General features: G+C 40.4%; 1 protein-coding gene and 1 long non-coding RNA gene across 2 annotated transcripts; one reads left to right on the top strand and one right to left on the bottom strand.

Annotated features, from left to right (window-relative positions):
- The first annotated feature begins 17,707 nt into the window (after window positions 1–17,707).
- Window positions 17,708–18,726, top strand: LOC145803092 (uncharacterized). Its single transcript, XR_014345194.1, has 2 exons — window positions 17,708–17,997; window positions 18,415–18,726. It is a non-coding gene; the product is annotated as an uncharacterized LOC145803092 (long non-coding RNA).
- Window positions 18,727–20,940: 2,214 nt separating this feature from the next.
- LOC145802226 (uncharacterized) lies at window positions 20,941–24,051 on the bottom strand. Its single transcript, XM_082894907.1, has 3 exons — window positions 23,790–24,051; window positions 23,272–23,665; window positions 20,941–21,134 (listed from the first exon to the last, which is right to left on the bottom strand). Exons 1-3 carry the CDS (start codon window positions 23,919–23,921, stop codon window positions 20,941–20,943), a joined length of 720 nt encoding a protein of 239 aa, XP_082751033.1. The 5' UTR covers window positions 23,922–24,051.
- Between the last annotated feature and the right edge of the window lie 566 nt (window positions 24,052–24,617).

Genomic DNA, 24,617 nt, shown 5'->3' with positions numbered 1-24,617 from the left:
ACTTGCCCCAACCGAGCTACCAAGCACCTCGCTCAAACCGAGATAGGACCTGCAACATTTCACAAAGCCGAAGTAGGGCTTAACTTGTTTTTACTTTGTAGCACGGTCTAAAGATCTGTGCTTAACACTTCTGTTTTTCACTTTGCAGACTTAGGTTGCCCAGGCACTCCTTTTGATCGCTCAACCGAGCTACACAGCAACATTTTTCGACCGAGCTAGCACCAAGCATAATTTATACATAACTTAGGAGTAAATGGGTAAATATAGGTTTTTAGTAGAAACACCAGGTGGCATGGCCGAATTCCGAAGGGATTATAACATCCCTGATGATGTCCACCTAACTTTAGCCAAAAAAGATGTTATACCTTGGGGAAACCAGGGCTTTGTACCCTTTACCCTTTTATCAATAATGGAAACCAGACTAAGATTTCCAGTCTAGCCCTTAATTTGTGAATTCCTTAGGCAAACGAGAATATGCCCAACCCAGCTTTCCACCAACTCATACCGCATAATAATGGGCATAGCCGGGCTAAACTGCCGAGCTGGCATTAACCTCGGCTTAGCCGAAATCTTCCACCAGTACTCCATAGGGTCGAAAGAAGATGGCTGGGTTTACTATCTTAGAATACGCCGCCGCTGAGAAAAAATAATAAAAGACACACCGGACAAAGACTTGAATGATGATGACTTTTTCTGGGTGTCTGGCAATTTTGAAGACCAGCAAGCCCAGATCCTTGGCCGAAGTATAAACTGGAATAAAGGAGAACCTGGTATAATTACTTCGGTTTGTTGGCATGCTTTGTTTTATTTCGGTTACCTGCTCCTGAACCGAACTAACAGTTTGTCTTTTTTATGCAGATTCAGCCCATCTTCAATCCTTGTACAGTTACCTTAACCTGAACATTATCCGCGCCGCACTTCGTTTTCCAGAAAGAAGTTGGGCCAAACTTCTAAATTTTGAACCGACATACAGATACAGCGGCCGCCGAAAAGCTAGAGTAACTGACTTTTTGTTGGAGGATGCCCTCGAACCGGACCTAACCTTGCCACAAATTAACTTAATCCCACTGACTGCTTAAGAAGAGATGGCCAAGAGAAACAGAGTCAGGGCTCTCTTAACCGAAACAAACAGGGCCGAGGTACCACCACCAAACCAAACACAAGAAACCGTGGTGGCCCTACCATCACAACAACCTTCTTCATCACGCCGAACTAAGCGCGCCCGTACTACCCAGACCGAACAACGCTTAATTGATGAAGACGAAACCACTCTGCCGCCAAGCCCTCCACCGAGCTCGCAGCCGGAACATTCCGACCGGGCCAGCTCTTCCAAGTGGGCACCCAAACTGACTTTCCAGAACCATGATATTCAGGACACTGATTCAGTTGTCGCTGAAAAAGACCATCTGATGGCTTTCAACCTTGCCAAGAGTGTGTGCCTCCCAGCTGACATGGAGCACCACAAGAACTTGACCAAGCTAAAGGCCATCCGCTCGGCCACGAAATCCATGATCCTGGTAAGTTGTTCTTCTTGTCTCTCTAAATATCACCAACTTTCTGTTCGATTTTGACATTAGTTTCTTTTTCAGGCCGTGCAAAAGGGCCAAATTGCGCATAAAAAGGTGTTGGAGCTTAGGAGCACAGCAAGGCAAGCCATGGCAGGGGTTGAAGCAAAAACAACCGAACTGAAGGAGTCCTACCAGAAAATGGCCGAGCTAGAGGCCGAGGTAGCTCGTCTGGCCGGACTAGTTACCTCGGCCGATGCAGACAAACAGAAGGCCCTAGCTGTGATGAAGGATAAGTACCTTCGTGAGCTAGTCAAGCTCGAAGGTAAGAAGGACGCTGGGATAACGGAGCTGAAGAAGAAGGCAGAAGACGCCAACCTCTGTGGTTTCAAGGAGGGCGAAGCCCTTTATATCAAACAATGTGAAGCTGCCAAGGATCTATTCTTGAAGTGCGGTTGGAGAGGTGCTGTGGAGCAGCTCGGTTGTGGGCCTGAAATCGAAATCTGCAATGCTCCTCAGTATTTCATTCCGGCCTCACTGGCGGAGTATGCTGCCGACCTTCAGAAGTAATTTCTTGAAGAAGGTGGAGATGAAGGCTCTTCTTCTGAAGACGACTCCCAGCCCGGTCGCCAGCCTACTCCTCCAATTGCAGCGATCTCCAATCCCCCAGTGCCTGATGCTATAGTCGTGTCTCCAGCTGAGCCGAACCCAGAGGAGCTTGTTTCAACCGAGCCCAACCGAGTTCTGGCGATGACCGAACTTCCTGTTGAGACCGGACTCAGAGTTGAGCTGGATGCTGATCTGGACGATCTCTTTAACTGATTTTGTATCTTCTTTTTTCTTTTTTCTTTTTGTAACCGGGCTGTGGCCCCTCTTTTGTACTTGTTTTGAATTTGATCAATGAAAATCATCTTTTCTGTTCAACACTTATTCTGGTTTGATCTGTATGCTTGTAACTGTAATGACTTTTCAATGACTTCTTTTGTTCCAACTGTTATCTCGGTTTGCTTTCCTGTTTGTGATTGCTTTCTAACTGCAACTTGAACGAAACACAATATTTTTCGGCCGAGATACTTTATTCCGGTCTTAGCTGAGCAATCTGACTGAGCTTACTAGCCAACCACTCTTTAGCCGATATACGTACTTCGGCTGAAGAGTACCAAGAGTGGTTTAATCTAGTCAACCATTCTTCAGCCTATACCCTTACTTCGACTGAAGAGTAATAAGAGTTTAATCCAGCCAACCACTTTTTAGCTGATGTCCTTACTTCGGCTAAAGAGTACTAAGCGTTGGTTTAATCCAGCCAACCACTCTTTGAGTCGATGTCATTACTTCGGCTAAAGAGTAATAAGAGTTGGTTTAATCCAGCCAACCACTCTTTAGCCGATGTCCTTACTTCGGCTAAACAGTACTAAGAGTTGGTTTAATCCAGCCAACCACTTTTTAGCCGATGTCCTTACTTCGGCTGAAGAGTACTAAGAGTTGGTTTAATCCAGCCAACCACTCTTTAGCCGATGTCCTTACTGCGGCTAAAGAGTACTAAGAGTTGGTTTAATCCAGCCAACCACTCTTTAGCCGATGTCCTTACTGCGGCTAAAGAGTACTAAGAGTTGGTTTAATCCAGCCAACAACTCTTTTAGCCGATGTCATTACTTCGGCTAAAGAGTACTAAGAGTTGGTTTAATCCAGCCAACCACTCTTTAGCCGATGTCCTTACTGCGGCTAAAGAGTACTAAGAGTTGGTTTAATCCAGCCAACCACTCTTTTAGCCGATGTAACCACTCTTTTAGCCGATGTCATTACTTCGGCTAAAGAGTACTAAGAATTGGTTTAATCCATCCAACCACTCTTTAGCCGATGTCCTTACTTTGGCTAAAGAGTACCAAGTGTTGGTTTAATCCAGCCAACCTCTAGATTGGTTTTTCCAGCCAACCTAAAGTAAAGTGTTTGGTTATTCCGACCAAACGTCCTGCAGCCTGGATCCTTATCCTGGGCTTAGGAAGGGTGTTGGTTTTTCCAGCCAACCTTTAGATTGGTTTTTCCAGCCAACCTAAAGTAAAGTGTTTGGTTATTTCGACCAAACGTCCTGCAGCCTGGATCCTTATCCTGGGCTTAGGAAGGGTGTTGGTTTTTTCCAGCCAACTTTTAGATTGGTTTTTCTAGCCAACCTAAAGTAAAGTGTTTGGTTATTTTGACCAAACGTCCTGTAACCTAGATCCTTATCCTGGGCTTAGGAAGGGTGTTGGTTTAATCCAGCTAACCTCTAAGTTGGTTTTTCCAGCCAGCTTAGAATAAAATGTTTGCAATGTTCCTAACTTCACTAAAACTAACTTTTACAGAAAACAACTATGCTGAAAAGAATCGACTTGTTTTATTGAGGAAAGAAAAAAAATTACACATGTTTGAAAGAGGAAAGCTAAAAATAAAATAACTTGAGATTGGCAGTGCTCCATGGCCTAGGGATTGCTTTGCCGTCCTTGTCTTCTAGGTGGTATGCCCCTTTGCCTGCTAACCCAACCACTTTGTAAGGACCTTCCCAATTAGGCCCTAGCTTGCCATCTCCTGGCACTAGGGTGTTTCCCATCACTTTGCGCAGCACCCAATCTCCGATCTTGAATTGCCTTGGATGCACTGTTTTGTTGTATTTCCTGGATAACTCTTGTTGATATGAGGCAATGTGGACTAGTGCTCTTTCTCTTCTTTCTTCGGCGAGGTCGAGCTCCAATGCTATGGCTTCTCCATTCAAGTCTGGATCAAAATTTTCGCTTCTAATTGTGGGGAGGCCAACTTCCAGTGGGATTACTGCTTCCATGCCGTAGGCTAAGGAGAATGGTGTTTCCCCTGTTGATCGTCAAGGTGTGGTGCGGTAAGCCCATAAAACATGAGGAATTTCCTCCGCCCGCTTGCCTTTTGCCTTCTCTAACCTTTTCTTCAGTCCATCTAAGACAACCTTGTTTGATGCTTCTGCTTGACCATTTGCTTGAGGATATGCTGGTGTAGAATTGTAGAATTCTGTCTTGTATTCTTCACAAAAGCTTCTAAAGATTTTACCATCAAACTGGGTGCCGTTGTCTGATATTAGGGCTTTAGGTATGCCGAATCGAGTAATGATATTTTGCTAGACGAACTTCTTCACATCTTTTTCCTTGATTGATGCCAATGCTTCTATTTCCACCCACTTTGTGAAGTAGTCTATTGCTGCGAGAAAGAACTTCCTGTTTCCGGGCGTTGTTGGAAGTGGTCCTACTATGTCCAAGCCCCACATTGCAAAGGGCCATGGGTTGGTCAATGGTAGGAGTTTTCTGGCCGGTTGATGTATTTGATGTGCAAACTTCTGACATTTCTCGCACTTCTTCACATACTTCTCCGAGACTGCTTGCATGTATGGCAACCAGTATCCTTGTGAAATGGCTCTGTAAGCTAACGATCTTCCTCCTTGGTGGCTTTCGCACACCCCTTCATGTATTTTGAACAAGAATGCTTCTACTTTACTGGGGTGGACACACTTTAGATAAGGTCCTGAGAAGGACTTTTTGTACAATGCCATAGATGGGGAGAGCCAAAATCCCTGCAACTTTGCTCTAATTTTGTTGGCTTCTTTTTTGTCTTCCGGTAAGACGCCGTCTTTTAAGAACAGTATGATGGGATCCATCCATGAGGGGCCTAATTCGGCGCAGCATATCTCTTCTACTTCGGGGTCTTCAATGCTTGGTCTCAGTAGGTAGTCAATTAGTAGTGGGTGAGGGATGGATGTATCTGCCATTGACGCAAAGCCTGCTAGTTCGTCTGCTCTGCTGTTTTCCTCCCTGCCAATCTGTTCTATCCTTACTACTTCAAATTTCTTGATCTCTGTTCTGACTAATTCTTGTTACTTGGCCATCCTGTCATCCTTTGCTTCATAGTTGCCAGAAATTTGGTTTACCACCAACTGTCAGTCGCTGTAGACCATTAATTCGGTGGCCTTCATGTAGAATGCTGATTTGAGTCCTGCAAGAAGTGCTTCATACTCCACTTCGTTGTTTGATGTTGGGAAGCCAAGGTTGATTGCTTGCTCCACAGCCAGGCCGTCTGGTGAGATGAGGACTATGCCAAGTCCTGCACCATGTCGGTTGGATGCTCTATCCACAAAGAGCTTCCACATTTCACCAACGAACAACTTCCAGCAAGTGGAGGGGTCAGATGATGTCGTGGGGTCAAGAATGCTGCTGGTGTTGTCTTCAAGGTCCATGCTTGCTGTTTGCCCCTCGCTATCTGATTGTACCAAGTCTTTATTTGTTGGTGAGTCTTGGCTCGGTGTAGCTTGGTTTGCTTCTTCCTTGCTGTCTTTATTCTGGTCTGCCTTGGGGTCTGACTGAATATCCTGTACCAGGGGTTGCGCTATTCTGACGTCAACTTCTATTCCTGGTTTGGTTGTATCAGTCAGGTCGACTGGGCAGATATGATGACTTCCTGGGGTGAATTATGTGACAAAGTCTGCCAAAGCTTGGGCCTTTATCGCGGTTCTGGGTTGGAACTTGATGTCGAATTGTCCCAACTCTACTGCCCACTTTAAGATTCGCCTAGAAAAGTTTGCCCTCTCAAACAGAGCTTTTAATGGGAAAGCTGTGAGGACAACTATGATGTGGACGTGAAAGTAGTGCGACAACTTCCTTAAGGCCATCATCAAGGCCAATGCCAGTTTTTCCAGTGGAAAATACCTTGTTTCGGCACCCAGCAATGTCTTGCTGACATAATAGATGGGCAGATGTTGAATTCCTTCCGCACGGACCAACACTGCGCTAATTGCGTGCTGACAGACTGCCGGGTACAGGAAGAGTTCTTCTCCAGGTATTGGGGTGACCAGCAATGGTGGAGAAGACATGTATTCTTTCAAGCTTTCCAGAGCTCAGTCGCATTCTTCGTCCCACTCGAACTTAGCTTTCAATGCTTGAAAAAATGGTCGTAGTCTGTCTGACGACCGGCTAATGAATCGATTGAGTGCAGCTGCCATGCCGGTGAGATGCTGCACTTCTTTTACTGAGTTAGGCCTCTCTAGGTTCTGAATAGCTTTTATCTGGGAGGGGTCTGCCTCAATACCCCGGTTGGTCACTAGGAAGCCCAGGAATTTGCCAGATCCCACACCGAACGCGCACTTGGATACATTAAGGCGCAACTTGTGTTTCTTCAGAATCTGAAACATCTCACCTAGGTCCCTTAGATGGTCATTCTCATCCTTTCTCTTGACCACCAGGTCATCGATGTAAGCCTCCATTGTTCTGCCTAACAATGGCTCAAACATCTTGGTGACCATTCTCAGGAATGTTGCCCCTGCGTTCTTTAGGCCAAAGGGCATGACCTTATAGCAATACAGTCCTCTTGGAGTGGTAAAGGACGTGACCTCCTAGTCTGGTTCGTACATGGCAATCTGATGGTAGCCTCTGTACGCATCCAGAAAGCTAAGTCGGTTGTGCCCCGCCATCAGGTCTACCAGTTGATCTATCCGTGGTAGGGGGAAGCTATCCTTTGGGCATGATTTGTTGACTGTCTTATAGTCGACACAGACACGCCATTTGCCATTCTTCTTTGGTACCACGACTGTGTTGGAAATCCATCTAGGGTAGTGCACCTCTCGGATAGCTCCTGCCTCTAGCAGATTTCCCACCTCTTCCACCACTATCTCGGCGTAGTGGAGTGCCGATCTGCGAGTGCGCTGAATGATTGGTCTGGCAGATGGGTGGACATTGAGTTGGTGACAGATGAAGTTTGGATCAATGCCTGGCATGTCGTAGGGTGTCCAGGCGAACACTTCGATGTTAGAGGTTAAGAATTCCAAGGCCTCCAATCTCTCAGTGCTGGACAACGACGAACCGAGCAAAATGAACTTATCCGGGTTCCTTTCATCTATTCTTACCTCTACCAAATCTTCCACCGCTTTTTGATCAGCTGCTCTGCCGACATCTGCGAACAGTTCATTACTCTTAGGTTCTTCCACCGAATGAACATATCCCATGGCAACGCGACTACCATTAGCCGTGGCAAAGCATTGCTTGGACATAATCTGGTCTCCCAAGACCTCTTCAATTGCTCCAGTTCCGTTGGGGAACCGCATTACTTGATGGTAGGATGATGCTACTGATTTCATGGCATGGAGCCATGTTCTTCCCAAAATTATGTTGTAAGTGGAAGGGACTTTCAATACCCAAAATTCCACTTGTTTTGTCACGCTTGCTGCCCTGATTGGCAGGATAATTTTGCCGACTAGCCATTCTGGCATTGAGTTGAATCCGATCAGGGGGGATACAGCCAGTGCCAGGTCTTTGTCCTCCAATTTCAGTTGTTTGAAGGTGTCGTAATACATTATCTCACACGAGCTGCCTTGGTCTATCAGAATTCGTTTGACGTCATAATCCTTGATGCGGAGGGTGACGACCAGTGCATCGTTGTGAGGGCAATATATTCTTTCCAAGTCCTTGTCTAAAAAAGACATGACGTTCGTGGCCTCTGTTCTCCCCTTTTTGATGGCAGGTTGGGCACTTAGTACCTCCCTTAAGTGCTCAGCCTTCTTGATCGATCCTCTGAGCTCGCATGCACGCTCAGGTTCGAATACCCCATATATCACATTGATCACACCTTGAGGTAGGGCGTCAATTTCCATTCCATTGGGGTTATTGTGGTCCTGGGGGGTTGGTTGCATCCCTCCTTCAATGTATTTATCTAGGTGATTGGCTGCCACCAACTCCTCCAGATGCTGTCTCAATGGCATGCAATTTTCAGTGCGGTGCCCTTTTTCTTTGTGAAAGGTGCACCGCGATCTTTCGTCATAGTCTTTCTGTGCTTCCCCTAGCTTAGCTGGCCATCTGACGAAAGGCTCATCACGTATTTCACTCAGAATCCGATAGATCGGCTTTTTGAATACCGTGGTTATGGCAGTACAGATTCTCAACCATCTTTTATCCTGGTCTTCTTCGTTGTCCCGCCTGCCTCGTCCGTTTTTGTTTGGACGTTTTACCGCGTTGATCTTTGCTGTGGTCTTTTTATCTGGTACTGCGGTCGTGCTGGATTTTGTTTTCGCACGGGCGCCATCCTCTTCCACCCTGATGTGCTGATGCACTCTTTCCATCAAGGCCTCCATGGTGAGGGGCGGTGTCATGGTAATTGAGTCCCTTAGTCTGTTTCCGACTGGAAGACCTCTTTTGTACTGTGTAATGGCGAGATTGGTGGGGCAGTCCCCAATCTGGTTGAATGTCTCCCAGTAGCGACTATTGTAGGATCTTAGTGTCTCATGTTCACCCATGTCGATGAAGAGTAATTGGTCAATCTCCACCGGGGTTTTGGTGTTCGTTCTGAACCTCGTGACGAACGCCTCCTCCAATTGTGCCTAGGAGGCTATGCTGCCTTCTGGAAGTTTTTCGAACCAAGTTAAACCTAGATCACCAAGGCTTGATGGGAAGAGGATGTACATCAAAGCCTCGTTTCGCTGATATACTGCCATAACCTAGCGGAAGTGGCTTAGGTGTATGTAAGGGTCCGTCTTCCCCTCGTACGTGGTGAATTTGGGTTGAAGGAAACCTGAAGGAAGGGGCGCGTTTTCAATTGCCAGAACGAACGGCGAAGTCTGCAGCCTTGCTAATGCTTTGTTCGTTGGTTCGTAGAGAGGGCGTGGTAACGGCATTCCGACCTCGACGCTTCCATGCGTCCGAGGAGCCAACCTCTGAAGGGCAGATACCCTGCGAGGGTCGCACGCCCTAGTATCCTCCTTCCTTCGTGCCTTTTATTCCAACATGTTCCGCAAATCAGACGATCTTGGCAACTCTGTCTGCCTGGATGATGTCTGGTGCGAGCGTGAGGGCCAATAGGTACTTCCCTCTGTGTAAGACCTCAATGATCTCATTCTCTCAGACCTGGAGAAACGAGTTCTGGAGGTTCTGGATTGAGTATCGCCTGTCCTGAGGCTTCTACTCTCTGCTTGTGATGGTGTGGAATGCCTTCCACGGTCTTCTGAGCGGCGAGGGGGCGTCTTGCTTTTGCGCCCCTCTCCTGTCGCCACTCCTTTTCCCTTCATCTAGCGCTTCAAGGCCTCCATGTCCGCCGCCATCTTCCTTATTAATTCATCTTGCTCCTTCACGCGGTCCTCCAGAACTTGAGGATCAATCCTCCTCCTTTGTCTGTCAGGACTTGGTGAACGAGAGTGACGGGGGCTGTTAGTCCGCCTACTCCCCCTTGTATCCCTCCTGGGATTTTGTCGCTGTGGCTCTAAGTCCGCCATGGGAGGGATAGTAGATAGGCGTTCGCGTCTTGCACCCCCCTCCGGTGTTTGTCTGTCGATAGCGGATTGGGGCAAATCTTCGTTGTGCACCATTGCTTCTAAAGAGGAGAAGCTTGATCAAGAGGTTTTGTTCTTGTCTGTTTTTCCCACAGACGGCGCCAATTGTACGGGAAAGAGATAAACCTTCTTGTATAATCCTATTGATCAAGTCTGCGCTCCTCCGTACGACATCGCTTTACTCCCTGAAAACACAAACGTGAGCTAGCCGGCGGGTGTGTGCCGGAAACCCCTCTGATGCCTAAGTCAACAAAATAGACAAGTAGACAAAAAGCTCTGTGTATCAAAGTTGTGTGTTACCTCCCCATAGGTGATATTTGTGAGCTTTTATAGGTTTCGTGTGGCACAATCCAAGTAGGACTCTTACTCCTCCATGTAGAGTCCTCCTAGGATTCATACTCCTGAAGGATAATTATCCTTCAACACCCCCCTCACTGCTTAAACCAAGTGAGATGGTTATACCATGGCCGGACTACCATACAACCGAAATAACATTGCCATGCTAGACTGACAAGAGTAACCGATCTAACTGTTAGTTCGGCTATTCCTTGCTTTTCCTCTACCTCGGCTTCACATGCCAAGACCGAGCTATCCATAGAAGAGCCTACGCCGAACTAACCCAAAACCAAGTCCTGAAGAGGGCTCAGTATACTTCCTCACTTCCACCTCGGCTTTGCATGCCATGACCGAACTAACCAATTTGGCCGTGGCGACCGAGATAACAACAAGGCCTTCTTGGACAGAGCTAATGAAAAAAGTCATTTTACTCTGCCTTTCTTACTACGGCCCAAAGCAGCCTATTACCCAATCTTGGCCCAATTTATTCATACAAATTACCCTCTCATGAGCGATTGTTTAACATTCAAGGGATTAGGAGATTAAAGTTTTGAAGCAAGGAAGGTTTTATTTGAACTTTTTGAATTGATGATAGCAAAGATTATTAATCAGTGTTACAAGCTATTATAATTTTAACTGGATTAATTAAACTGTTACGTTCGTTGAATTAGAGCTTTTTGAATGCTGGATTCTTGAGCAAAGTGATGGTTTCTTTTGGAGTTTCTTCACTTTCAAATAATTATTTTTGCACTATATTAGTCTATTACTAGTAGTCTTTTGAATGCAAAAAATTATGTAATGGCTAGGAAATCAAGAAGAACAGGTGAAGTGGAGATTTTAGGGTGCTGGAACTTAAACATTTTCACAAAAAAAAAAAAAAAAAAGGAAGAAAGAAAATGGTGGAATGATTCTTAGTTAAATTGGCTTCAATTGCGTTAATATATATTCGTTGTGGTATATTTAAGGACTTGTTCACTAGTTATTCACATGCTGTGAAGCACAAATCTGGAGAATTGTCTAAGTATCCAAAAAATTTATTTGGACTTGCTTCACTAGTTATTCACCTAATGTGTTATGCTTTTTGCATAAAGGCAGTTTCTATCTCTTAGTTTTCCTTTACTTTATGAATTTTGTTTCACAAGCAAGTGTTTTGTTTGAATCCCAAGGTAGTTTTTTTGTTGTTCCAAAATTTGTTTACTTTGGATTTAGACATACATACCTTATGTGTGTACTACATGTTTTGAATTTACACATACATACCTTCTTGCTAACAAGTGCATCTAATCTAAGGCAAGAAATAGACACGCACACACACACACACAAAAAAAAAAAAAAAAAAGAAGTGAAGAATACAAGGCATTTTTCACTTTTTTCAAAACACTTTTCATTGTTTTCAAAACTTTTAAAAACCTTTTTACCTTGTCTAAAACACTTTTTGCTAACATTGGTTGGTTGTGTCTTGGACCAGGTACCAATTTTGGTACTATTGGATCTGGCTGGACTTCTCTTTTTCTCAACTTACACGCTTCTTGTCCCTTTTTTTTGGGCAGAGATATATCACTAGGCAAGTTAAAGTTCTATATTATTTTGTACCCCAAGTAAAGTGATGGTTTCTTTTGGAGTTTCTTCACTTTCAAATAATTATTTTTGCACTATATTAGTCTATTACTAGTAGTCTTTTGAATGCAAAAAATTATGTAATGGCTAGGAAATCAAGAAGAACAGGTGAAGTGGAGATTTTAGGGTGCTGGAACTTAAACATTTTCACAAAAAAAAAAAAAAAAGGAAGAAAGAAAATGGTGGAATGATTCTTAGTTAAATTGGCTTCAATTGCGTTCATATATATTCGTTGTGGTATATTTAAGGACTTGTTCACTAGTTATTCACATGCTGTGAAGCACAAATCTGGAGAATTGTCTAAGTATCCAAAAAATTTATTTGGACTTGCTTCACTAGTTATTCACCTAATGTGTTATGCTTTTTGCATAAAGGCAGTTTCTATCTCTTAGTTTTCCTTTACTTTATGAATTTTGTTTCACAAGCAAGTGTTTTGTTTGAATCCCAAGGTAGTTTTTTTGTTGTTCCAAAATTTGTTTACTTTGGATTTAGACATACATACCTTATGTGTGTACTACATGTTTTGAATTTGCACATACATACCTTCTTGCTAACAAGTGCATCTAATCTAAGGCAAGAAATTGACACACACACACACACACACAAAAAAAAAAAAAAAAAAAAAGAAGTGAAGAATACAAGGCATTTTTCACTTTTTTCAAAACACTTTTCATTGTTTTCAAAACTTTTAAAAACCTTTTTACCTTGTCTAAAACACTTTTTGCTAACATTGGCTGGTTGTGTCTTGGACCAGGTACCAATTTTGGAACTATTGGATCTGGCTGGACTTCTCTTTTTCTCAACTTACACGCTTCTTGTCCCTTTTTTTTGGGCAGAGATATATTACTAGGCAAGTTAAAGTTCTATATTATTTTGTACCCCAAGTAAAGTGATGGTTTCTTTTGGAGTTTCTTCACTTTCAAATAATTATTTTTGCACTATATTAGTCTATTACTAGTAGTCTTCTGAATGCAAAAAATTATGTAATGGCTAGGAAATCAAGAAGAACAGGTGAAGTGGAGATTTTAGGGTGCTGGAACTTAAACATTTTCACAAAAAAAAAAAAAAAAAAAAGGAAGAAAGAAAATGGTGGAATGATTCTTAGTTAAATTGGCTTCAATTGCGTTAATATATATTCGTTGTGGTATATTTAAGGACTTGTTCACTAGTTATTCACATGCTGTGAAGCACAAATCTGGAGAATTGTCTAAGTATCCAAAAAATTTATTTGGACTTGCTTCACTAGTTATTCACCTAATGTGTTATGCTTTTTGCAAAAAGGCAGTTTCTATCTCTTAGTTTTCCTTTACTTTATGAATTTTGTTTCACAAGCAAGTGTTTTGTTTGAATCCCAAGGTAGTTTTTTTGTTGTTCCAAAATTTGTTTACTTTGGATTTAGACATACATACCTTATGTGTGTACTACATGTTTTGAATTTACACATACATACCTTCTTGCTAACAAGTGCATCTAATCTAAGGCAAGAAATAGACACACACACACACACACAAAAAAAAAAAAGAAGTGAAGAATACAAGGCATTTTTCACTTTTTTCAAAACACTTTTCATTGTTTTCAAAACTTTTAAAAACCTTTTTACCTTGTCTAAAACACTTTTTGCTAACATTGGCTGGTTGTGTCTTGGACCAGGTACCAATTTTGGTACTATTGGATCTGGCTGGACTTCTCTTTTTCTCAACTTACACGCTTCTTGTCCCTTTTTTTTGGGCAAAGATATATCACTAGGCAAGTTAAAGTTCTATATTATTTTGTACCCCAAGTGGTGATCTATGATTCTAAGGCTAATCCCTCACTAAGTGTGGATTTGTGCTATCGATTGCAGTTTATCTATTTAATTTGGGCATGCTTTTGATTTTCTTTCATGCTTATCAATGGTCAGGCAAGAGTCTACCATAACTAATTTCCCAGTACAACATTGAAACGGATATCAAGTTCAACAGTCCATATATATGGCTTTAATCCATGAGAAAGAAAATAGATTCATTTTATAAAACAAAAAATATATTGAATTTAAGTATTTGGTTTCGGCAATTGTTAATTGCTTTTGTTGTGTGTTTGCACTCGAATGTATGTGGGAGTTTTCATTGTTTTTTTATTCTGGCTGTCTAATGGTTCATGGACTTTTTTTGTGGGTTCTAACAACGCATCTTATGATTTACCCTTTGGTGTTTAGGGCAAGAAAAGAAAAGATATGTTCTGCATTGCACTTGTTGATGACACTCGTGATCAATCCAAGATTAGGATGAATAATGTTGTTATTATTCCAATCAAGGTACTCTCTCTCTCTCTCTCGTTCTTCTTTCTCTGTTTCTTCTTCCTGTTTTTCAGTTTGAATCTGTTGTTTATAGCATAGCTAAATGAGTTGGAGTTTGGAAATTTCCATCGTTTGTTAGGCTTTTGCAGTCCATGTCATATGTTGAAATGGCATCCACATCTGAAATCAAGGTTTCTATTGCCTCAATGATAAATCTGAACTTCCCATAACACTGAAGAGAATGCAAAGTTACCACCTTATGAAAAAAGAAAATGTAAGGTTGTCACCTTATGCACATGCCCCTCCATGGACTCATCACATCCATTGCCCGTTACTTGCTTAATTTGAAAGACATTACACATCATGTTTGAATTAATTATTATTCAAATTCTCGCTTTCATTTAAAATGTTACTACAATAATAGTCAATTAAAAAAAATCTTTCGGTTTACCATGGAAGTTGTAGATAATGATTTTTTGTGTGGTATATGAAAGCCCTTATTTGATAGAAATTACCTATCAATAAAAAAAAAGAAGGGATTATTGGGTGATAATCTTTTAAGGATAGGAGTGAGAATTTATTAATTGTTTAATTATGATCTATTGATTTGGTGAACTTGTGCCCCTCTTTGGTTTTGAACATGTGAAAAGAGAAAATAGAATTATTTGGTGATTACTCTCTTAAGGATAATAGTGAGAGAATGTGTTGATAGATTAACTATGATCCCCTCTTTGGCTAAACCAATTTGTCGCCAACATTTGTTACTTGTTTTACAAAGGCCGTGCGATCCGTCGAGTTATCATGAATCATCAGAGCAACGGGCATAGCCCGCGTCGACCTTTTATCTAATAAATGCGTCCCTTCCAAAAGTCGGGGTTTGTTACACGTATTAGCTCTAGAATTATTACGGTTATCCGAGTAGCAATACCATCAAACAAACTATAACTGATTTAATGAGCCATTCGCAGTTTCACAGTCTGAATTAGTTCATACTTACACATGCATGGCTTAATCTTTGAGACAAGCATATGACTACTGGCAGGATCAACCAGGTAGCATTCCTTTTTTACGATGCCGGCACTGCATAAGCCCGACCGACAGAGCCGGCATGGTCAGAGGCAGGCGCGGCCGTAGCCCGCAACGAGCGACGAACGCTTGGTGGGAAAACGGAGGTCGAAGACCCCGTGTACCCGCACAAGGCTCCGAATCCGAGAGCACGAGCATAATTGCCCGAGGGCCATGCCACCGACACGGCAACGTGAGAGGACAGCACGGAACACGGGAGATACTTTGGGGTTCCCCAGCGCCATGAGGTGGCGAGGCGAATATAGGCACACGATACGGACCGAATTCCTTTTCTTTAGGTAGGCAACACAGGAACCCACGCGAGGCAGAAGGCAAGATTTTGCCCCCAATCACAAATGAAGAGGAATGCACCAGAGGAGTTCGTTGCACAGGCAGGGATCCATCCAACTTGCACAAACCAAACACAACTCAAGCGCCACGACGTACACTACGCACCAGCCGCCCAAAACGAATCACACCCTGACGGACTAAGAAGCCAGACGAACGTGCAAGGACATTTAGAGAAGCCGAGCAAGCACCGGCTAGCACGACTGCAAGTAACAAAGGCAACATGCAAAACTTCTGAGGGACATACTTTTCGCAACAAGCTTCCACTTGGAAAGCATAGGCAGCTCGTTCGCAAGTCAAAGCCAACGAAATGGCAATTACCTGAGGGACATGCTTTTCGCAAGGCACCTTCCACTGGGGAAGCGCAGGCAACTAGCTTGTAGGCAAGTCAAAGCCAACTGGATGGCTACCAACTGAGGGACATAAATTTTTGCAAGGAGCTTCCACTAGGAGAGCGCAGGCAACTCGTAGGCAAGTCAAAGAGCCAATCGAACGGCAATTAACAGAGGGACATAACTTTTCGCAAGGACCTTTTCCACTAGGGAAAGTGCAGGCAACCTGTAGGAATCCCGCGGATGATGAAGAGGAATGCACCAGTGGAGTTCGCTGCACAGGCAGGGATCTATCCAACTTGCACAAACCAAACACAACTCATGCGCCACGACGTACACTACGCACCAGCCGCCCGAAAGGTATCACACCCCGAAGGACTAAGAAGCCAGACGAACGTGTGAGAACATTCAGAGAAGCCGAGCAAGCACCGGTTAGCACGACTGCAAGATATACATATATGACAACTAGGCACCTAATTTTTGTGGTTTTTTTTTTTTTTGGACCGACAACCAACAGAATTTTTATTTTTCATTTTAATAATAGGATCAGGTGAGTTATTTATTTATTTGAGTCTTTACAGTGGCATCTCTGCTCTACTCTTGTTCCCTGTGGGACCTCAGTGACTTAAGGTAGTCAATTTGGTCCACAGAGCGGGTTGCCCTTCTTGCTGTCTCTTGATATTCTGAAATTATATTTGTCTCTGATGGACATATTGCATCTATTTTGGACTTGACACTGAAAACATCTATGGTAAATTCGACCTCTTATGCTTTCTGCTGGAGTAAAGCCTTGGAAGCAAAAGATCTTGTAATTCATATTGTCCATGAAAATTGCTAATTGAAATTCAATTTACACCAAAGAAGTGAAGAGTTAGTCAAAATTGTATTTTACTATTTCATAACTTAATCTCAATGACATATGTCTGGCTTGGAATGTAAAAAAATTAAAGGAATGTAAGTTACACGTATACTTTGGTGTGGGTACCCACTAGCTTGTCAATGAGTATGATAAGCAAAAATTGAATTTTCTTCTTATTAATTCACAACTGACAAGAATGCTTGGATGAGGAAACAATGAAACTATCAGAGGCAATCAAAGCTAAGCTAAAGACTTACTTGTCTTGACTTTTCTCATTTCCTTATTAGTGGTTTAAATATTAAATAGTAAATTTGTTTCCTGATGGACAACCTTTATGACCTTGAATGTTAATTTTTGTTAGAAACCAGTTCAGAGTACTTAGTTTTTCAAGGCTTGAGGTGAAACAAATTTACGAAGCCAGTGATTGTAATTGTATTGGTTCTCTCATTTTATTTGCGCAAGCTTGATTTTTTTTTCTCTCCCAATCATTCAAATGCAAACAAGAATATGGCTTGGAGAAGTCCTGCACAAGCGATTGCATGACCAGCTGACAATTTCTGATTCACTTGCCGATGGGGAACTGTTGTATGTTTTTTTCTCTTATGTATTGTGACGCGGCATATATATTAGATACTAGATGTGCATGCTTCCATCTCTTATAGTGTTTGTGCATTGTCGGCTATCCTATAGGATAAAAAAATGTTCCTTTTCTTGACACATGTTACTATATTTAGGAGAAGCATATTACCTAATGTCCTGCCTTTTCTTGGTATTAGTACTCCTTGTTCACACTCCTTTTCGTAATTCTTTGTGTTTTTTTCTTTTTGGTTTGTGTGTGAGATTGTGGTGTGCTTCCATAACAAAAATGCTTTCCAAATTACCTTGGTTATGTCATGAAAGTGAATATAGGGAATGGTTCAACCATCTACCTCTTAGGATAAAACTTCGTAAGTATTGGTATTTTGATTTTAATAGGAAAGCATCAGAATTTAGTTTCAATATGAATTAGATAATCTAAATTATGAATTATGTTCAAGATCAATAAGACAAATAATATTGCATTGATTTGTATGCTCATACAGATATGAACACCAGCACACATTTTATACTAGCTCTCTTAGTGTGTGTGTGTGTGTGACTAACACAGATTCTCTGTTGCATGTGCAGTGTAGTTGCGACTACATATTGTGTTGATTTTATTCTAGTGGAATCTGTTAATGTTGAAAGGCTTTTGTGCTTATTCTTGCCTTGTTTTCTTTGTACATATATTCCAACATGACAGTAAAACCACCACTAAAGGGCGACGAATAACAAAACTTGACCAAGCGGATTGTTGACAAAGCTGCTTTTTCCTGAATGTGAGTTTTTGAAAATATTGATTTTGTTGATGATGATCTGTTTTTGTGGTTTTGTTGTGAATTGGGTTTGTTTGTGAAACAGAGGGTTGGATTGTTTCTTTGCAAGGCACCTACTTGTGTTTAAAATCTTCTAGGATCTTGTACTTTATGTTCTTTCTTGGGCATCTCTTGAACCCACACTTTTAAGAAATTGCATTATGTTTAAGATTTTGAAATCTTAGAAGTTTTGAAGTTTTATGTCAATATATCTTATTAACTACATGTTTAGTTGCTGATGAGTAGTCACAAGTCACTGATTAGGTTGTGGTTTGAGACTTATCGATGTCTCTTGAGTCCCCTTGATCCAATGCAGAAGTTTTTTTAACATTTTTATCATTTGAAGGAACAAGTAAATGGTTGTCTTTTGCTGTCTTTCAGAATAGTGTTGTCAACATGGCCCTGCCTTGTGGAAGTGATAGCGATGAATTTCTTATTGATGGCCTTGATGATGATTCTTCCCATAGAGGGGCTTCCAGATTTTGGAGGAGCCACTTCAAGTTTATTTGATTTTTCAGATTTTTGTAGGTTTTCTTTGGAATATTTTACTATATTTGTATCTATATTTTGCCTTATGCTTCAAATTGTACGTTGGGTTGTGATAAATTTGTCTTAGTTTGGTAATAAAATTAAGGCCCGTGCCATGAGCTCATTGTACTCATCTCTATTTTGGTTATAAAATTTCTTTCCGAATAGTGAGAAAATGTGTTGAGAGAAACATCTCAATTTTTTAAAAAAGTGATATCTTTTTCTTAAACAGATCACAATTTTTATGAAAAAACTGAGATTATAACTTGACAAATGGTCACAATTGAGATCTTATTGCTACTATCATTCACATTTTTAACATTTGATCTCTAATTTTTAATCTTTTTATCACGGTTAAAAATTGTGATGGAAAAATTACACAAACAATCACACATTCATCTATCACAAAGGAAAAAATAAGATTGAAGGTTCACTGTGACCTTTAATCAATTTTGTAGTAGTGTCGGTGCCATGAAAAAATTCGTATTATTAATTTCTCTTGGAAAGCTTTATGGTGTGCACTTCTTATGAGTATATAAATTGACGTAATTTTACTAAAATTTTTATAACATCAATCATAAACTGTATAACCTTGTAATAAATTAACGAAACAAAAAATGTCATAATTAACCCATAAACTTTTGTTATATGAACTACAAAGCCTCCGTTTGAGAAGCGGGTTGACTTTTTGGCTATTTTAACCTGGGGCTAAAAAGTCTGGTTTGGAAAGGACTTTTTGGCCTTTTTGGCTTTTTGGTGAGGTGTCTTCATGGTAAATGACCATAGTGCCCTTCAAGTGATTTTTTCATGTCAACTCCTTGCCTTACATCCTCCACGTCAGTGTAATTGGAGCGGAATTTTTTTTTTAATTTTTTAATTTTTTAATTTTTTTGGGGATTAGGCGGATTTTCATGGTTATTTTTTTTTTTAATTTACGTTTTTGTCATTTTTCTTTTTCTATACATTAATTTGTTTTGATTTTTAAAAAAGGGTTTTCATGTGTTTTATTTATTTGTAAATTACATGGAAAACGTTAATTTCCGGTTTTATGTTTTTATTTTTTATTTTTTTCGATGAGGCGTATTTTGTGGTTCTGTTTTTTAAATTTACGTTTTTATCATTTTTTTTTTCATTTCTATACATTAATTTGTTTTTATTTTTCAAAAATGGGTTTTCATGTGTTTTACTTATTTCTAAATTACGTGGCAAATGCTAATTTCTATTTTTATGTTTTTATTTTTTATTTTTTTGGATGAGCCGTATTTTTGTGGTTCTTTTTTTTTTTTTAAATTTACAAAATTGTCATTTGTTATTATTTCTATACATTAATTTGTTTTTGTTTTTGAAAAATGGGTTTTCATGTGTTTTATTTATTTGTAAATTACATGGCAAATGCTAATTTTTGGTTTTATGTTTTTATTTTTTATTTTTTTTGATGAGGCGTATTTTTGTGGTTCTGTTTTTTAAATTTACATTTTTATCAATTTTTTTTTTCATTTCTATAAATTAATTTGTTTTTATTTTTCAAAAATGGGTTTTCATGTGTTTTATTTATTTGTAAATTACGTGGCAAATGCTAATTTCTGCTTTTCTGTTTTTATTTTTTATTTTTTTGGATGAGCTGTGTTTTTGTGGTTCTTTTTTTTTTTTAAATTTACAAAATTGTCATTTTTTATTAGTTCTATACATTAATTTGTTTTTGTTTTTGCTTTTGAAAAATGGGTTTTCATGTGTTTTATAACAATTCCAAATTACGTGGCAAATGCTAATTTCTGTTTGGAATTTTTTTTTTTGTTTTTTTTTTTTTTTGAAACTTATTTTTGTGGTCCTTTTGTTTTCATTTACGCTTTTGTCAATTTTTTTTTTATTTGTATACATTAATTTGTTTTTAGTCTTCGAAAATGGTTTTTCATGTGTTTTCATTATTTTGAAATTATGTGGCAACTGCTAATTTATGTTTTTAGTTTTTAATTTTTAATTTTTTACTTTGTTTGTTTTTTTGGAAAAACGTTTTTTCAGATCCTTTATTTAAAATAATGTGAAAAATCATATATTGCCGTGGCACATGATAAAAAATGATGGAAGCCTTGGCTTTTTGTTGTTTTAAACATGTCTTTTTATGTTTTTAATTGACGTCGCACATGATAATTTTTGAATTTGTGTTTTTTTTAAGTTTCTTATTTGTTTGACCTTGTATTTTTTTTATCCGAAAAGGATTTTTTCTATGGTTTTTGGTTTTTCAAAGTTAGGCACGTCACGAACTGAAAGGGATTATATTCCCGTGTAAACACATACATATTGTACATGATAATATAGTTGAATACAGGAGGGTCCATGTGTGTTATCAATGTTAGAACCCTACGAATATTAGGTGGACTATTATATATTTCCTAACGTTCCGTTATTATGCAAGTACACTAACTTGTTGCGTATGTGGAGTCGCACCAATGCCATATGCGGGTTCTCATCCCCAACTATTAAACCATCCTCGTCATGTTCAACTTCTGGTATGGCATTTACTATTGTCATAGCCTCTTCCTCGTCGCATATTGGGTGAACAGTTGTTGGATTACCTGTATTTTGCTGTATATAATTATGTAATACCATTGACGCACCTACTAATTGACCTTGCACATTTGCAAAGTCATACCGAGGCATGTCACTAATAAACCCCCATCGATTTTTCCAAGCACTGAAAGTGCGTTCCACCACACTGCGTAATGATGAGTGCACTTTGTTAAATAATTCCCTTGGGGTATTTACCGTTCTGCTCTGTTGACTACTTCGAAATTGTTGTTGGTGGTAACGGTTGCCTTTGAAAGGTGCTAGGTAACCTACTCGGTTTGGATAGCCAGAATCGACAAGATAATATTCGCTTGCATATGCAACAAGAATTTATGTTTGACACTAAAATCGACATTGTGCTTCATTTTCAAGTAACGATGTTTGCCGAAAAATTATAACAGTGGTCGAATTTTCAATGCAATGTGTTACCTTCTTTAGGATGTGGAAATGGGACATTGTCATTTGTTAGTATCTCGTTAAAGATACAACTATCGTGCATACTTCTTTCCCATCCGCACGAAATGAAGATGAAACACATATCAAAATCGCACGCGACCATTATATTTTGCGTGTGACAGTATTTCCTACCGAAATATGTTGTCGCGCCTGGCCTCGTAACCCATGCACTTACATATGTTCTGTCTATGGCTCCAATACAGTCTTGCCAATAACCCAATTGTATTGTTACTCCTACGGGTACATGTAATGGTTGTTTTCATACGTCACATCCACTTAAAATTAAAAACAACATAACTGGACTTGGCACAAATAACTGTTGAAGGTTTAGTCAATAGTACCTTGAACGGTAGGTATTTTCGTTTAGACCGCACGTATGGATGTATACGTTGCTGACTATATGTGGGCCGGCAATGAACAATAGTGAACTCTTTCATGGAAGTTAATACGTTATGCACGTGCCGAGACAGAGTCTCCTCCGAATGTTGGAACCGTTCTTGGATTTCCCGATTTTGCTTTCCTTTCAACACGTGGATAAACATTGCAACACTTTCTTCAACAGCTAAGCCATGTGGACGTTGCGGTACTTGTAACCCAAAATCATTTACTAATGTCTCACACAAAGCGGCAAAAACTTCCTTCGGCATGCAAACATTTTCCTCAAATCGACCCATATGGCCCGCATATAGTTCGGATATCCATGCATGCCCGGTCAATATAGAAGTACGACATGGCGTTTTAGCCATGTGTTTTTCATACCACTTTGTCGCATACTGGCATGCTTGTAGAAATGTCCAGTTATTTTCTTGTTGCAGCTGTACAGCCATTTGATTAAGCATTTTCCTTAAATTGTCATAGTTGCTTCCATCCCAGGGATTCATCACGTCTTCATTGATGCGAAACCTACAAGGGTGGGATTGTTTCAATCAGTTTGCACGTGATTCATTGACTCAAATGTAATAACAGTTTGCAATTACAGAATGCCGACATCGTTTTTAATGTAAGTAATGCCGTCACCAATGTCATTACTCACGCATAATGATATGAATTAAACAAATAGTGAACCTCGTTGTTATTGTTTACAGGGGGACCATTACTAACACAACCACAAAAAATGACGTCAAACTAACATAATAGTTTCCCAAACAAAATAAACAAATACAAAAGCAGCACACGCAAGCCGTCGTTGCACATTTCATTGCCATACATTTAATTCAAACACAAGCATCCTATTCCTTTCCAAAAAAATGCACAACCATGATTCCATTCCGTCTACGACAAACATGCAAAACTTTTGTTCACCATAGCTAGCAAGAAAAAAAAACAATAAGGAACAGTTTAAAACATGCAAACGCAACCATCTTGGTTTAGTACAGTGCCAACAATAACATAACTAAAAGTTTCCCAAAGCAAGAGAAGGGCAGGCATCTTCAACAATCCTAACACCGCTATATCACATCTGGCGAGCCCCAAACAGGTTCGCAAACAGTGTCGACGCAGTACACTGGAGCTGCTTTTGTGTAAGCCACCCTATGATGTGGTTGTCATCAGGCTGGCACATCATCACCTCTCGGTAATTTGTGTTATCCATAAGTGTTGAGGCGAAATGAAATAGCAGCATACCAATCAGGAATGGAATAGTCGTCAGGCGATGCATGCACCCTGAAATAGTGTACAACGATTCGTTACCTGTGAGGTGCCTCACCGTAACCTGTTGATTCTTCGTACGCACCACATTTGTTAGATTGTTCATGCTTTCCGCAATAACTGACGCTCCACTTGTTGCCTTCTTCGACTTTGAAACACTTGCTGATGGCGTCTTTCTCCTTTTTCCCTTTTCAATCGGAACAAGTTCCAGTGAAGAATCTAAATCCACGTCCTGTACTCCTGCGGGTATCGAATCAGCAAATGGCTGGGCTCCCAAACTATGCACAGAATCAGATGAGTCATCAGCATCTTTAGGAAGTTTCTCTCCCGGGGTCCAATGGTGCTTACCAGTAGTTGATGCCCCGATGAAGACCGTCTCCATCAAGTCATGATGTTCCAAAGTTTTTTGCCTGAACTTGGCACACACCTTGTTTATCTGCACAAAGGGAGATATATGAAAGAGAAAGACGTTACATTTCACATAATTAATTAAAAGTTAACTAAAAAGGTTAAATGTACTGGTAACAGACAAATCTGAAACGCAAGAAACATATACTTACCGATTCCATCTTGTCCCACCACTCCTCAGGTGCCTGAAACATACCGGTGTCACAGTCAAACCCTATCCCTAACACTCCTTTGCTTGAATCCATCAACTTTGTCCACGCTTGCCACTCTTTTTTCAAACTCATGTATTTATTCTTCAACTGTTTCAGGCCATGTTTTCTTCCTATTTTTTTCTCAAATTTCCTGGCCAACGACTTGTACCCTGCTTGGCTGAGGACTAGGAATGGCCAATTTCCTTTTGTAGTCTCATTTGCAATCAACTGTAGGAAAACTCAGATTGAGTCATTGTCCCAGGAGGCCTTGTGGCTGAACTGATTCTGTGTCTCTTCAAGACTGCTTGACTTCTTTGTGACAATGCCTTTGCTTTTGGATTGGGTATGCGGCGAAGTACGTATGGAAGCCATTACTAATGTACGGTTACAAAAGATTACCATCACATATTTGGTTGTTACATACAAACATATAAGCCCGTAGCAGAATAATTTAAATTGGTTGCACGATGCACAATCTATGCCCATGAACAATAAACAGAGAAATAGGATGCTAAATTACACATCATACAACCATTGCACATTAGTAACATTTATAAACAAACATGGAATTGAGCGGTGCACATAGTTATGATAGTCATTAATACGTTTACCCTTTTGTAATGGAGGAACGCAAAGCAAGATTATAGTCATACTAAAACATACTACCAACATACTAACAACCTTGTAACGTGTTTGTACATACTAACAACATCCAGGCCTTGCTTACATACGCAACAACAAAATGACAACGACAATGCACAGCACATACACAATGGTCTTAAGGACACG

This window comes from Camellia sinensis, chromosome 11 (assembly GCF_055761805.1).
Source record: "Camellia sinensis isolate YWXY chromosome 11, ASM5576180v1, whole genome shotgun sequence".
Classification (NCBI taxonomy): domain Eukaryota; kingdom Viridiplantae; phylum Streptophyta; class Magnoliopsida; order Ericales; family Theaceae; genus Camellia; species Camellia sinensis.
The sequence above is the reverse complement of the archived record's forward strand: the minus strand, read 5'-3'. Positions and strand labels throughout refer to the sequence as shown.

Bases quoted from the DNA above. Each gene is read 5' to 3' on its own strand.
- LOC145802226 (XM_082894907.1), bottom strand. From the start codon at position 23,921: ATGAGTTTGAAAAAAGAGTGGCAAGCGTGGACAAAGTTGATGGATTCA. The intron at 23,666-23,789 runs GTAAGTATATGT...CCCTTTGTGCAG, and splicing joins GGTGGGACAAGATGGAATCG to ATAAACAAGGTGTGTGCCAA. The intron at 21,135-23,271 runs GTAACGAATCGT...AGCAAAATACAG, and splicing joins TACGGTGAGGCACCTCACAG to GTAATCCAACAACTGTTCAC.